The sequence below is a fragment of the Strix aluco genome, chromosome 11, assembly GCF_031877795.1.
Source record: "Strix aluco isolate bStrAlu1 chromosome 11, bStrAlu1.hap1, whole genome shotgun sequence".
In the NCBI taxonomy this organism is placed as follows: Eukaryota; Metazoa; Chordata; class Aves; order Strigiformes; family Strigidae; genus Strix; species Strix aluco.
Window position 1 is genome coordinate 5,480,365 of NC_133941.1, and position 16,098 is coordinate 5,496,462.

The 16,098-nt window shown below is 42.0% G+C and overlaps 1 protein-coding gene across 4 annotated transcripts in view; it reads right to left on the bottom strand.

Moving 5' to 3' along the window:
• CADPS (calcium dependent secretion activator) overlaps positions 1 to 16,098 on the bottom strand; it is a 221,360-nt gene that overhangs the window by 53,387 nt on the left and 151,875 nt on the right. For 2 of the 4 annotated variants that reach the window (XM_074835819.1, XM_074835818.1), the window contains 3 exons: positions 14,299 to 14,367; positions 13,413 to 13,430; positions 3,714 to 3,820 (listed from right to left, as the gene is read on the bottom strand). In XM_074835819.1, coding sequence (XP_074691920.1) covers positions 3,714 to 3,820; positions 13,413 to 13,430; positions 14,299 to 14,367 — 194 coding nt within the window. The remainder of the gene's footprint in view (positions 1 to 3,713; positions 3,821 to 13,412; positions 13,431 to 14,298; positions 14,368 to 16,098) is intronic. The other 2 variants (XM_074835820.1, XM_074835822.1) reach the window with 2 other exon arrangements.

A 16,098-nucleotide genomic window follows, 5' to 3' on the forward strand; every position in this document is an offset into this window, starting at 1 on the left:
AACCGCTGTGAAACTGCACAGGAACCGAAAACATCAAGACCCAGGTCTGCTCCCAATGCCTGCTCAAACCTTCTCCCCAGAGCGCAGGTGGAAGACGAGTGGATGCTGAGCTGTGGGGCTGCGGAAGGTCCTCTTAAAATTAGTAGCACTTGTCTGTGGTTTTCAAGGAGGATGTCGGGGTGATCCTTGCTCTGATGTGGTTTCTCTGGCTGTGCCTCTGCCTGCCAAGAGCCTGCCATGCTGTCTCCCCAGCAGATACTGCCCACAGGTCTGAGAGTAAAGAGTGATTGCTATGAAGGACCAATGGCAACCAGCATTTTGGAGGGAGGGAAAAGAGGGGAGGCCAAAGAATATCTTCTGCAACACATCTCAACATAAACACTTCAGAGTCCTGCAATAAAAACCTGCTTCCATGAAAAAGGAAAAAAGAAAAAGCTAGTTTTAGGAGAAATTATGAAGAAAAACATGCGATCATTTGTGGGAAAAAAAAAATACCCAAACCAGTAACAGCTTCCCTTTTGCTGGAAAGTCAAATTTTAGCTCTGTAAGTCCCTAACTTATGTCAGGATCCTCAACCTCTTCCTCCCTACTCTCAATGAGCAGTACCTTCCTGCGGTGGGAGCGGTAACATCATACTTTGAAAATCTCCTTCAAGATGGTAACATTTCATTTATTTACCATCTACTTACCTGTTTTGCTCAAAACACAGTGGCGAAAAAAAGTGTGCTTTCTAGCCAAACACACCTATTATTGTATATTTTACACATGGATACACATGTATATATGTATGACCTCAAGGAGTTAAAATACATATATACATATACACATACGTATACATAGAGAGAGAAAACACAAGTTTAAAAATAGGTGAATGCCATTGTCTCTGGCATTTGTCATCAGTCATCCAGAGAAATGGAAAGGGAGGTGGGAGACGTCTGATGGGAGAGATGACACAATGACAGAGACCTCCCGCTCTCACAGATTACAGACGTAGGCACATGGTTTCTGCTGCGTTTCTGCCTGTGCTGGTTTGCTTCTCTTTTACGGGCAAGACAAACCCAACTGACTAGACACGGCACTTCTGTTGTAACGTATTTTGAACATTTTCCATGCTCTGAGTGTTATCTTCTGGGTTCTCATTAGGGAGTCTGCCTGGATGTCCATGTGGGGGAAAAAGGGGCATGTTTTAATTGCAAAAACTGTTGTTTTTCAGTAAATTAAGGCATTTCTTCAGTAAGCAGTGCTATTTAATTTTCTGCTGAACATCCAAAGTAGACTGAAGCGTCACACCTCGCAGCTCGAACCTTCTCCAGGTGAAAGGACAACATATCAAAAAACCCTCACCTGGAATAATTTGGGGGAAAAAAAAAGTGCAATACCTCAGCAATTCTCATTGCACAGTGAGATCATAATGTGGCTACAATGCATAATAAAAATCAGTGATAAACCACCCAGCCTCTTCTCTCTCTTCCTTTGGGTGCAATTCAAAGTATGCAGAGAGCTGGCCAACTGCCTGTACACTGCTGAAATGCCACAGCCACCCTCAGGACAGGGATTCAATAATGTACCGACAGCGTGCCGGGCTTCTGGAGAGATGAATTTCACCCTTCCAGGTCACCATTCAGAATAAGGGACCGGGATGCCTCCTATCCATGCTGGCATTAACCTTCTGTCTCGAATCAAAACCTTATGACACAAAAGATGCTGGAGAACAGTTTTGAGTCTTCCTCCTGGTGAGGATCTCGGCAGCGTGACTGGCTGAACGCGACCGCCCCTGTAACCACTTCCTTCAGAAACCTACTATTTTCAAAATAACCTGCGTTTTAAAAACAAGTCCCTCCTGGCTGGTTGTACCTCCAGCCTGTGCTGGTGAGGAGTGGAATAAAACACTCTTTATCCTTGGACAGGTTACCACAGTTCATGCGCAAGTGCAGCGCTCTCGAGCACCCCCTCGCTTTAGTAAAAATGAAGTTTATTTCACTCTTCACCCCGTATATTCTCTCTCTACATATAAATACTGTATATCCAGTACAAGGCACATACAGACAAAACCAGAGGGAGACCACTACCATTCTAGGCACTTGTGTAGTACTTAGTCCATCTCCACCACAGTGTACTAGAGGTTGGGTGAATGCAAAACAACAGAGGTAACAACAGGCTGAGGAGAGAGTCCAGGCAGGTAGGGTTGTGTTGGGATGTAACTGCAGCGCTCGTAAAATATACCCATTGCTACATGCATGGACCGGACTACTATGCCACATTTACCCTCCTGTGTCAGGCTACCAGCTCCGCAAGCAGCCGACTCAAAGTTGCTGTTACATTCCTCGGTCAAAGTTACGGAAGCGAGGGCAACCCGGGTAAAATCCCAGTAGGAAACATGGCACTGAGAGGGCATGCACGAAATATGACAGGAGTGACTCGTTTCATTCGGTTTAGTCACATACCTCTTTCCCCTGCCAGGATCATCCAAGATTGAATGAACAGTAGAAAAACAGGGAGGAAATTTAAATATGCAATCAGGCATTAGTTGGGTGTTGTGGATTGTTGTGTATTATCAATAAGTTAAATTATACTGCAAATTTAATATACACTGGAATGATTTTTAGGTGACTGTGAAATTATTTATCAAATGCTTTTAATGCAAAATATAGTGAGAGTATATATATATATATATCAACGGGAAGGAAAAGAGAAAATAGTGAATGAGTGTTACATTACCTACAGTCATCAACAATAACTGCTCACTCTGAATTTCAAAACGGTTAGCTTTTCAATATGCATCCAAGAGCATCAGATTTGTAGAAAACAGAGGACTCAATCCTGCAAATACTTACATGGGTATGCAACATCACTTGCTAGGACAGAAACGTCCCCACGTGCTGAGAGCGGGACTACAGCTAGCAGGGTCAGCTGCCTGTGGGGTCAAGTGTTTCCAGGATCAAGCCTCATGATTTTCTGGTCTATATTTGACTATGACATGATTTCAGTGGTTTTAAAACATGAATCTTTTTGTTAAAGTGCTTTGAAGAGTTAGGAGTATTTGTATTAGGCCTTAGATAATCCAAATAATGAGTAACAGAGAATAATTCATCCTAACCTCTGTGACTAGTAATTGAGGTATTCCCAATAAGCCAAGGCAAAAGAGGCTAACAGGAAACCAGGTGAGTTAATCATGTACCGCAGGGGCCCAGGGAAACCCCTGGAAACAACCTGAACGCTCAGAAAGGGACAAAAAAATAATTGTTTTGTTTTGTGGTGGTTTTCCTTGCTCCAGGTCTAGACAGCAGGAGCGGTAAGCTGCTGCAGGGACCCGCTAATGCTGTCTGGAGGCACAAACACATGACATTATTTGGAAATACGACCTTTCTCAAAAGTGCACGGGCTTGCTCTCGTATGTAGTTGGTGGTGAATACATTTGGCCAGATTCGGCTCCTGCTGGCGCTGGATGAAAGGCTGCAGACTGACGTAGAGGAGAGCAGAACTTAATTAATTCCTCCTGTAGCCCCCCCTCCCCTCTGCAAAAGCAATCTTCCTGAACTGTACTTTGCCTTCGTTGCACTCGAGCACCATTATTTCGGAATGCTTTCGGCTTTTAAAGAAGATAACCCAGCACCAGGTGGGAAGACATCACACAAATATACAAAGCTGCCAGCAAGCCACCAGAGCCTGCTGAAGACCTGGGGGACACGACCTCGCAGGGCACCGCTGCTCACCTCCGCATGGTGTTCTTCGTTTTGCTGTAGGACTTCAATTACCAATTCTGCCAGACGTATTGTATCTTCTAATTTTTTAGCTGGTGTGACTAACCGGCCTACATTTTCTGTAGTACAAGAACTCGAGTTAAAAGGGAGGCAGAATGAAAAGCTAGACGTACAGTAAGTTATTTTAGAGGTTTTAAAAAAATCCGATAATATTCTACAGCTTTAAAGATCTTTTCATGCATATGTTAAATGCTTATATAATTAGTACTGAGCAAACCAGAAAGCCACATTCGTTATTATACTACGAAAATACAGTGCTCCAGCTCCAAATTTCACAATACTGTCAGAGTTGTTTTGCTTTATGGTGAGATGGTGCCACTTTATTAGCTCAAATAAGAACATCGCATTCCCTAAAGACAGCATCTGGCCACTAATATACGAACAGTATGTATCCTTCAGTGTAGATGATGCTATTATAGAAATTATGTCTATATTATTTTAAAATTCTTTTAAGAAGATCAATTCAAACAAATCTGTCTGTACTTTTAATAAATTGTCAGACTCGAGCAATTTAAATGTCACCTGCTACTGAAAGCAAAAATTGCAGGTCTGCCTTGCTCCAGGATTTAACTCCACAAGGGTCAAGGAGTTACGCATGCTGGAGGGAGTGGAAAGTGGTAAATCCCACTAAGCGTTCATAGGTAAGATTTATATGGGAAAAGAGATGCAACTTTACAGCAAAAACCCCGCAAACAAACCAAAGAGTTTAAATCCTGGAGCTTGGTGTTAGCTATGTTGAGCTATTTTGCAGCATTTTCTGAAGACTTTTAAAAATAATTATATTCTTCTAGGTAATTTATATTATTAAACATCCGAGGTGCTAACAATCTGGAACATTTAGAGTATTTCACTAGAAATAATACAGAGAAAAAGAAAATAATCACACTTTCATCGAACTACAGCTTCTGCAGAGCTGGCTGACTGCAACCGAGGAGGTTTCTGTGAGCTGACACTGCAGCTCACTTCCCTGAGGTGTGCGAAATCTCCCTGCCATGGTCGCCCTGAGGAGAAGTGGAGCAGGAGACCTGCTCCCTGGGGAGCACCTACACTGCAGCACGTCACCACGTTAACTAGGAGACGTGTCCCTCTGGTTAATGACTGGCTGCCAGTCCCGGCTCTCTCGTGCAGCTAGGGTGAAGAACTGCATCGCACTGTGGTAGTACACCAGTCTATTCATGCCTCTGGGCATTATATTTTGGTCTCTCCATGATACCAAAGCTGGAGAATTTGTAAATGGGTGAAGTATCAAAAACCTAATAGCCAAATCAATCTGCAGCTAGCAGCGTACAACAGTGTGTCCCCAACACAGCAAAACCCTAGCAGTACATGCATCGAGGCACCACTACCAGCAACCACCCCAGGATTTCCAAAGCAGCCCAGCTAAGCCAGCAGCTCGGGTCGTGCTGACACACAAGATGCTGGATGGGCATCTTGCTCCAGCCTTCTGCACTCACTAATTTTTTTGCTAGTGTTTAGGTCTTCTTTACTGCTGGGACAGAAACCTGTGGCTGCATGCAGGTGGCACCGCTCTGCTCTACTGAGTGACCTGGGGAGAAACCCCTGTCTTGCTAAAGGCTCAGTGAGCTTCGAGGACTTAATTGTCCCCCTCAAAATCTTGCCAGCTCTTAGTTTTCCCTGAATACCTGTCCACAGGTATTTCCTGTAAACCATGAAAAGGAAAGACGTGTTTTTCAGAATGGTCACATTTGGGTGGTCGAGCGAGGGGTACATGGGCTGATTTTCAGAGGAGCTCAGCAACCCGGTCAGCTGAAGTCTGGCATTGCAGGCGCTCAGCTTGGCTGAGAGATGCAACATGGTAAAGCACCATGCAAATGAACTCTACTTTTTTGTTGATGTATGCCACAAATAGGGGCCTTGGGGGTTTCTTCTCCAATTTTCCTTTTGTTTCTTGTATCACTGGAAACAAACAAAAAAAATTATCCAGGTTCCCCTTACTATAATTTAGTGGGCAAATACTGAAATTGGAGGACTGCTGGTTAACTCCTCATTCTTTCTCCTATTCGATCCAGCACCTCACTAGCTACAAGAAGTAGAAACCTCTTCCTTTTGCAAAAGGAGTCCAAAGACATGTCCCTTAGTAAGCTCTTGTTGTTTCTGCACCTCCAAAGCCAAGGGGAAGCTTTTCCATTGATCAGAGCAGCATCAGGCCCATTCTCATTTGCAACACTGATCTGCTCTCAAATACAACTAAAAGACAAAAGTGTTAATAAGAACAACTGCTCAGAGATGCTGTCTTTAAAGAAAATATTGATGCTTATACAACTTTGGCAGCCAGCAGATGTCAATCTTAATTTTTTTTCTTCTTATTTTAAATATTTCCCTGGTTAAGTTACTATACATCAGAATATTCTGCTAAGATAGCTGGAGCACTGACAGTTACATGAAACGTATACGATATACTTATCAAACATTTCATCCAACATCATGTAAAGCTCATACATATTTATAGTTTTCATGCAAAATGTTATGCAACAACAATGTTATTTTGTGCTGACGTTGATATTTGAAAATGTTGCATATGTCAGACATTGCTAGACAAAAAAATGTGGACATTTTGAAATAAATGCTACCTCTAAATCTCTAAAACCTACCACATCGCACTAGGTATTTTGTATAAAGCTGCACATGAGAACTAGCTTTCTACTGCTACACAAGCAACTGCTAGACTAGAAAACCACTGAATAAAAGGAAGGAAGACTATTACAGTACTTGGCGGCTGTTTGGCCATGCCTTTGAGCATATGATTTATCATGTTAGTCTGCGTTTGGGATGATGGTGGCCCAGCCGGTGGCTTAGGCTTGGATGGACGGGCTGCTTGTGCATGACGGAGAGAGACACCAAAAGTAAAGAGACAAATGACTTCATAAACAGTGACAAAAAGATGGAAACTTCAAAAGGAACATAAGCAGAAATGATCAAATACAAATGGAATAAGCTGCTGGGTTTCTGCGTATCGGTACTTGAAGTATTACAGGGTAATGACACCATTTGACAACACATATTCTAGAAGTCAGCAGATTCGAACATCCTACAGTACTGTGCAATCAGAAAGCTAAAAATTCAATGCAAGTATGAAACTGCACTTCATGCAGCCATGTGAGGAAACTGAAATAGGTTAATTCAGTTAAAACTCTGGAATTCAGAAAAGGTGAACTAAAAAAGATGACTTTAAGTCAGCACCCCAATGCTTAGGTACATTTAGCAATAGAATAACGAGCCACAGGAATTAATTGCTTTGCAAATATCAATTACACATTTTAGAATTAAACGTCACTGTTGGTTAAAGGGAGCTATAAAATATTCTTGTGCAATTTAAACATGTAAAAAAATCTGTCACTTAAAAATGTGTGGTTCCTGATCGTTTCCAGCTCATTTAATTATTTTCAACTTGGAATTCTAGTGGCTTTTATATTCTGGGTTGAATCATATATAAAAACTTGCCAGCTCTATCAAATATGTTACTTGCTATTCCAAATGTTAGAATACTGCAATCAGGACTTGACCCATCTGTCATATAGTTTACAATATCAGCATAGGAAAAATTCAAAGAAAATAGCCTTTCCTTTTACATACACTCAGAGAATAAATTATATACTGTGAATATATTAACACAATAGTTTCTATTCCATTTAATAACAGTTTTTAGCAGCATTGTGACTATTTTTAATAATGCCATTTGCAAGGAATCTGGCATATTTATCTGGACATTCTATTGCCAAAAGTCCTTGCCATTTTGCTTGCATTTTCCAGTGGGGGAAAAAAAAAAATCGTTTGGCTTGTGCAAAGTAGATTTCTGATTGCTTTTAATTCTCACAGAATTATAACAGTTATCAAAGTATAATAAAGAATATTCGAGTAAAGCGTTAAAGAGTACGAGTTAGGTTGGTTCCCCTCTGCATACACAGAGATATACATACATACATAAACACATACAATGCGCACGTGCGCACACACACACACACATTTTTAGTCGTTTAAGCTGTGTAATGATTTAATTCAGACTTGCAGATTCAAGCTACCGGTTTCAGGGTTATTTTTTTTTGTTGTTGTTTTCTGATAACAGGAAAAGAAATCTATTTGTTCATCTCTGGGGTTATCCTGATCCTTGTTCAATGTTTACCAAGGGTGGCTTTGTCCCCAGAAACAAACCTCTCAGCCTCAAGTGACAAAAATAACTGATTTTTGGGCATTGGCCTAATGACTTTCACTCTAATTTAAAACATAAGCAAGAATTCAATTTGGCTACTCACTGATGGCTCCTGAGCTCCACATGTAGATGTAGGAAGAATATTTTACTGCCCATCACTACGGAGAGCAATTTCTGCCAAGGTGCCCAGATGGGGACTATGGGGAGAGAGAAACGCACATCTCCTCCCACCCACACCTGGCAACCACGTGGTGGGAACCCCTTGCCACTCAGGGGAGTCAGTCGGGCTCCAAAGTTGGAAGTATCAAAGAGAGACTGCTCCTCCTGAGTGCCAAAGCCAGGGTAAAACTACATCCCAGAACTGCATCCCACCACACCTCTCAGCACTGCGACCTTCAAGCACCCTTAAACGTGAGTCCAGCTCCTGCATCCCCAACAGCTACCCATTGAAAAATAGATTTTGGGCTTCACAGACATCCAGACCCCACAGTGGCAAATGGGCCTGACTTGTGCAAGTGTCTTCTGTCCTAGGGAAAAGTCATTAACAGAGAAGGAAGAGGAGGAAAAGGCAAGAGATGCAGCAGCACTGGGACTTCACGATTCGCTAGTGCAGCACGTACAAAACAGCTTGGAGGAGGCTCCTGCTGTGCAGTTGTCAGCACAGTGCCCCGGGGTGGCTTTCACCTCTCTGGGAGGCCCGAGAGAGATCCCCCCCAGCGCCTCACCCCTGCTCCTGGCATCTCCCCACCGCCACCGGCTCTTGAAAACAAGCTTCCACAAGGGATTACAGCAGGTTAAGCACAAATTCTTGATGTAATTCTGATCTGGCCCAATCGGCACAAATATTCAGCTCTTTTGTTCATTTAAATTTTTCAGACCCAAATCCAGGGCTCTTGCATGATGGCTGCAAAACCACCTGGAGCCAAAGGAGAGGAGAGGAGAGGAGAGGAAGAGTTCTCTCCCCTCCTGGGTGTGCTGAATGCCTCGTGAGCCCCAACCCATGCTTTTCTTTGTTGTCTCTTTATTGCATGAAAATTTAAAAGATTAAGTTCTGGCTAAGGAAAGTGATTAATTTCCTCTAAATTTAAATAGAAATGGGGACATGACTGCAATGCCCCATCAGGCACTGGAGTTTATGTGCTCCTCTGGGTCCAGGTCTTGGAGATAACACGTGAGGTCCCTATCACAGGGTGTCTCGGCTCCTGCTCGGAGCCAGGGAGATGCGTAAGGCTGGATGGGTTTTACAGCACTTGCCAACGATCAGCTGCAGTGTGTGTGGCAGGTTTCATTTCATTTTGGCTTTTCTTTCTTCCCTGTCCTTTTCCTCTCTAATCCCTCACCACAGCCAGTTTAGCATCAGGAATGCTCTTGTAATTTGTGGCTCACGTGTGTCAAATGGATCAGATTTAAACACTTCCATCACTGAAATCAGAGGCAGGAGCAGCTTCTTCCTTACTAACAACCTGACAAAGTGCTTTCCTGGACAAACTTCTGCCAAAGGTTTGTAGGCTTCTAAGTGATACTTGCTAATAAAATACTCACAGAAACTTGAATTACTTGGCAAATTCTGGGGTTATGCTTGCAATAAGCTTCAGCCTGCAATAACAAGTATATTAAAATATCTGTGCTACTTTGGGTATGTACATTGCATACAATTCATTGTGTGAGACTTTACGGACTGGAAGATTTTCAAACTACATATTTCTCACTCAGCACCATGATTTCTGCTAGATGGGCTACCAACACATCAGCAACAGTGAGAATTACACTTGCAATAGGAGAAGAGCATTATTGACTTTTCATATTTTTTAAAAGCGTAGCCACTGACTCAATGATTTCCTTGTAATAATTAAAAATATATGACCCCTGACAAAGGCTTTGGTATATAAGTGTTATGTGTGTGTTCATTTGCGAGCCAATCATGAAAATGATAAAAAGAGCTGCTGTTCTCAAGATAACTATAAAGAATAATGGACTTAGCCTGAGGATGAGGCAAAGCAGCCTTTTATTATATTCGTGAAATGAATTTGCATGTATCTGAAAGGGATTTCAGTGATTATATCATTTTGTCTTTCAAAATAAGATGTGTTATCTTAAAATTAAGAAAAATCAATATAAATTCTTCGTTTTCAACTGAGAAAGAGACTCTAACTCAGATCTCAAAACTCAACATACTGAAAAGAGAACTGATCTCCTGACTTTCTGATGATTATTCAGCCTATGAGGAATTTTTGTGCATATCTGAATTATATCTCATGCCTCAGGCAGCAAGTTGCTCTGCAGTTGGTAAAAGACTTGTAGAAAGATAACAGCACAATGCAGATCTTTGTGATTCTGAAGCTCTTGTAATAACTTTCATACTGCTTTAAACAGTAGTCTTTGAAAGGGCAAGAGGAAATCTCGAAAGCTGTGTAAAAATTCTTTGTTAAACACAACTGAACAGCACTTCAAGGGTGAAACAAATAAAGCAGCAGTTCAGCAGTACACAAATACAGGTTATAGCTATACCTAAAGTGCCTGACTTAAAAAGTGCATGATTTATTAACGACTTCAGTCTCCACTCCCTCATACAAAGACCGATGTTTTCATATATTTTGCACCCATGTTTATTTGGGCAATGTAATTATATTTTCTTTTTAAGCTTTGTGGTTTATCACAAATGCTAGGAGTGATTGCCCAGTGGCAGCTGGGCTGACAGATCACACAGGACCTCTCCTTGACTCGGACCAGGTTAATCCTGGGGCAGCTCAGCCCCTCATCCTTCAGCACACTCACTAAGAGTTACAGATATGTGCACAGAGCTTCCCAGGCTGAGATCCAGAAATAGGGAAGGCGAGTGACGTAAAGTGAACATGGGGACTCTGACAAGGGCCAGTACAAACAGCTTGAAAAATACCATTGCTTCTGAACAACCTGCAGATTTGCTCTAGTCAAAACCCAACCTCTTCTGCACCCTCAGCTGAGGACGCCTTCCACACCTGCTGGGGCGAGTGCTACGTGCAAGATGCTCCATGGCTGGTGCCAGCCGAGGCTGATGCAGCTAAAGTCGCCATGCTCTGTCCCTCTCCTGGGGGTGCACCCGTGTCCCCAGCCTGATGCAGGCACCTGAGAGGTGTCTGCCTCTGCACAGTCACCGTGGCTGCCCCTCACTGCTCCGTGGGCAGCACTGACCCCTGCATTGCTGGGTGTGTTTTGGAGGGAAGTCTGGCTTCCCTGCCAGCCTGGCTGGGAGAGACAGATCTGGGGAGGATGGTGTACACCAGCGATGCACCGTGGTGAGATGCTGTGCCTCCGGAGTCCTGCTTCCCTGGACAGGGGCTGGGGAGGCTGCAGGACAAGCAGAAACCTGGCATTTTTGGATAGCCCGAGTAGCTGATTTCCCTTGGTGACAGAGCAATAGGACTTCAGTGGGTCCATCCACTCTCCAGTTACTTTCTGCTTGCAGTCTGTGCCCCATTGCTCTGCCACTGTGGCACCGAGCAGAGAGGCCAGAGATGCCTCCACCCCCACGTCTCCTTCACATCTCATCTCTGTGTATCAACTCAGCAGTACCTTAAGAAGCTTCTCTTTACAGAGACCAAAATCAAATCACAGTATTAGAAATACTTAGTCTGAAAGCTAAAAAAAAAGTCTTATACTCAACACAATCAATTGTCAAACTGACAACTATCGCCTTGGTCGGCACCAGCTCTAAAGCTGCCTGTACTCAACTCCAGCAGTGCAAAAGGGCACTTGTGTTCATGGGATCCCTCAGTGCCTCGGCACTCCAACACAGAATCACAGAATCATCAAGGTTGGAAAAGACCTTGAAGATCATCTAGTCCAACCATTAACACAGTGCAGCACATTTCAAATGCTGTGCTTAAGGGATGGAGAAGTTATTATTTTCTAAAGGAACAATGGATTCCCAACGTATATAATAAGTAGACGAACGCTTATTAAGAGGTTGCACTTATTAATCTGAGTTTTAGTAGTTTTGTCTGATTAATAATTAAAGCAAATCATTCATCTTTAATTGTTCTAGCGTAGTGTTCTGTTTAATGTTCTATTTCAATATTTTTAAAGCCAGGCAAGAGACTACACACTTTTCAGGAGAAAGGACATCAAAGGGTGACATCTGTGTGTTTAAGAATAAGTTGTTTTCAGTATCTTATTTTTGTTCTTGCTTCTGGCAAAATAAATAAAAAGTCAGGCCAAAACCCAGGCACTCTTGACTCCACTTAAGCTGAGGAACTGATTTCAAGTTGAGTCCTGCTGACCTTGCCTGAAAATTTTTCATTTAAGACAATGGGAGATTTGTGGGCACGAAGCAGCGGAGTTGCAACTCCCTATGTCCTTTCACTTGCTCCAAGCATTGAGAAGAAGCAGTTTGATTTTTAAATGAGCTGGGCCATAGAAACATCCTGCTGAATTTCTAAACCGTAAGCACGTGGCGAGCTGGTGCCTGCAGCACGATGCTCAGTGCATTTATTGTGCTTAATGCATAGCAGCCTGCACTCACTTTAATCCTCTGTAGTTAATGGTAATAGCTGGGATTGTTCTATTTGCTATTTGTTTATTTGCACCTCATAGCTGTAAGGAAAACTTATTCTCCATTTCCTAAATATCTATTGCTATTCAAAATTACTTTTACTGTCATGCAATAGCTCTAGATCATGGGCCAAATTTGAGCTGCGAAGGCCTGGGGAAGCCAGGGCAGAACCTCGCCCAGCCTCTCTCGCTGCTTTTTAAAAGCAATTTCCCTTTGCAAACAGAGCTGAAATCAACCCGATTTTTTTTTTTTCTTTTTCCACAAAACAGAACAATCTACTCACAAAAAGAAATGAACAGTTCAGGTTTCAAGGACTTTTGAACTAGGACTGTGGGATACAACAGAAACGAGAACAGGGGCTGCAGAGCTCCGCCATCCCTTCTGAAAAGACGGGCACTTGAGCTGAGCCTTTGCCTTGTTACATGTCACCACAGGTTATAAACGAGAGACAAACATGACTTCTGTCCCACTGGATCATTTGTTACACATTAACAAAAAAATAGAAAATAAAAGAAAAAAAATTAAAAACCCAGTCCTCCCATCAGGGCATAAAACAGAAGATATGAAAACCAAAAATGAACGTTAGTTTAGTTATAAATGTGCTTGTTAGGTGTGTTAAATTAACGGCCAAATCACCAACATTTTCTCACCCAAAATGAACTGCAGTTCTTTTGGAAAACAAGAAACTTTCTCTTTACAAAGGCTAGAATCTCCTCTAAAATTATCTCCTAAGAAGATACTATATTTCCATAAGGTATTTCTAATCTACACTCTATTCTAAGGAAGGAGGAAAAGGAGATTATGTAGACAGCACAAATTAACTCCTTAAGTATTAATGCATCTCCATTTTCAGCCTGAAGGAGTACATATCTTAAGGAGCTATGAAAAAAGAAAACAAAATAAATATAACTCAACAGTCCTAGCAATTTATAATGCATATACAATTGTTCACCTGCGTCCTTTTGATTCTCTATATGAAAGAGAGAAAGCAACAAGGAGAGAAAAGAGAGAAACAAGAACAGATATGCAGGATTAATGAGCAAGTGGACCGCACAGCCCCCCAGTTATGCGTGATATATGACATTTGAAAAGAAGAAAAGTCGCCCCGTCTCGCCCCCCGCCCCCCTCAAAGCATGGGGTTACCAAAAGAAGCTCCTTTCATAGAGGTGAAAGAAAACGCTGCACAAATAGAAAACCAGAGAGGGTGAGCTCTGAGGACACAGAGGGGATCTCCAAGTGACAGCGGGTCTGGGATGTCCCCTCCAGAGCTCGGTGCAAAGGAGTCAGTAAAAAAATCGAGGAGGAGAGCAAGTAAAGCGCATCCTTCCGCTCGAGAGCTAACAGTCAGGAGACATGTAAGATCTGATGTACAGAGAAAGGACAGCCTTATACGATCTTATACACAGGACTGGGTAAAGATCTTATACGCAGGCAAAGGGACGGCTTTTTCCAAGTGTCCTTTATCTGACCTCTAGCTCACTTCTCCCCGATGTAGCTGCTACCTTTTGATTGTGTACCAGTGACAAGCACTTTACAAATTGGGGTTACACAGAAGCAAAGTAAAAATGCATTCAGGTCACGGACATAAAGAAGAACTGAAAAAACTCACAGACGATCTGAGTTTATCACAAACAGATGGGTTAATTGTCTAACCTGGTTTAGGCTGATAAAAAGTGACTGGACTTCTCACACTGGGTTTCACAGACAGAAGCAACAGACAAGCCAATGCTAAAAGACTTGAAGCAAGGAGAGTGAGTTGGTTTGGATCTGGACTTTCTTGAGGTAATGAAAACAGAAAGAGTGAGGACAGCATGGAGAGGAGGGTGGTAGGTACTCACGAATGGTTAAATCCATCACTTGAGAGGCCAAGCAGAAGACAGGATGCTCATACATTTCTCTCTTTTTCCCTATAAAAGAGGATTTGGGCATGCAAGAGGCTTAGGTCAGAGGTAAAGAGGTTATAGGCTATAGGTCAGAGGAAAACTTTATATTAGGTTAAAAGAAAAGTAGCCGTAGAGTATTTTGGGATACACACAGGATAAAAGGAAGAAAAAAAAAAAAAAAGAAAAAAAAGGAGGGTTAAATCTGGAGATCTACTGGATTAACCATTCAGCATGCCCATGAGTCACAAGAGAGGCTGTGACCATGCCTCTAGAGGTTTGCTCTGAACTGTTTGCAAGAATATAATGATCAAAACGTCATGAATAGAGGGAAATAGAATTTCATTGGTTTAAGGCTCCGAGATACTAAGGATTTCAGCCTTCAGTATCTAAGGCTTTCACAGGTATTTCTTCATAAGCATAGCCTCAAGCACTGCTGCCAGATTTGGTCCTGCATTTCTGACAAAACTCTCTTAAACATGTGACTATTCAAATGTCAGCTTTCAAAAGCAAGATTTCAAAGCCATGTATGGGCACGCAGGAATGCATCTCACTGAGGCAAATTTGTTAGTTGCTCTTCTAAAGAAGTATTTGAACATGTAGTGGACTATGCTCATGAGAGAAAACCTGATGCATGCAGCTGGCGGATGTTGGGTTGTTCGAATTAACAATCCCAGCATGCTTGGAAATTGGTGTTACAACCACTTTTATAGAGATAGTATCAAAAAGTGGCTGTGGCCAATCACGGATAAAGGAGGAGAAAAGCAGAAGAGAGCAGGTAGTGTGGAATGAACTATTTCTCTGAAAAGGTAGCTGGAAAAAAATAGGTTTGTTGCTTCAAAGTATTCCCAGACCTAAAAGTCACAGTGCAAAAAAGAGGGCAGATAATTAACACAACCAAGAAGAATTGAGGCACAAAAGGAAAAGTACACACTAACTGTTCTACTTTGGAAATGAATGCATTTTTACTTACAGATCATAAAGTTTGTTTTTGCATAGATTTATCTGAAAGAAGAGAGCAAATCTTACCAACGAGTTAGTGATATTTACACAGAGAACCTAAGGGAGCCAGCCCTGGGTAGAAGCATCCATCAACAGAAAAGCTGCTTTTGATTCTCAGTCCTTCTCCATCCTTGTCAAGTATATTTAAACATTGCATTTTACAGAATACACCAATTAAAATATCCTGTGAAGTTGAGTACTTCGATAAATTGACTGATAATACAGTGCTTATGAAACCTTCGTTCCTTCTCTATTTTTGTCACTCATTACCAAGTCAAGAGTTGATAAACATCCTTTTAGTGCCCAATTCTTAAGTGTTTCTCACTGGATGCATAACAATGAATTCATTACCACTGGTACACAATTTGCACCGTTAGACAGAAAAAAATGGAAAAAGAGAGGACATGTCATGTACAGAACCTGTACAATTTGTCGTATAATAACCCAATTTTTCATGTAAACAAGAACTAAGAACAAATCAGAGGGAGTTTTGGTTTTGTTTTTTTTTTCTCCTCTCAATATTGTCCTAGAGGCATACAACAATAATCTCAGCTGTGGGAAAGCTTCACATCACACATGACAGAAACCCAAAGTCTAGAGCAGAACATACCATTCATCTGGAACATACAAGGTTTAAGCAATTGGGAGCTTGGATAAAGTTGGGTAGGAGTTTCAAGTTGGGAATAGCAGCCAACAAGGTACCAACATAAACTGATTAACATGTAAAGAACGACTGGATCATAGAGCTTCAGCTAA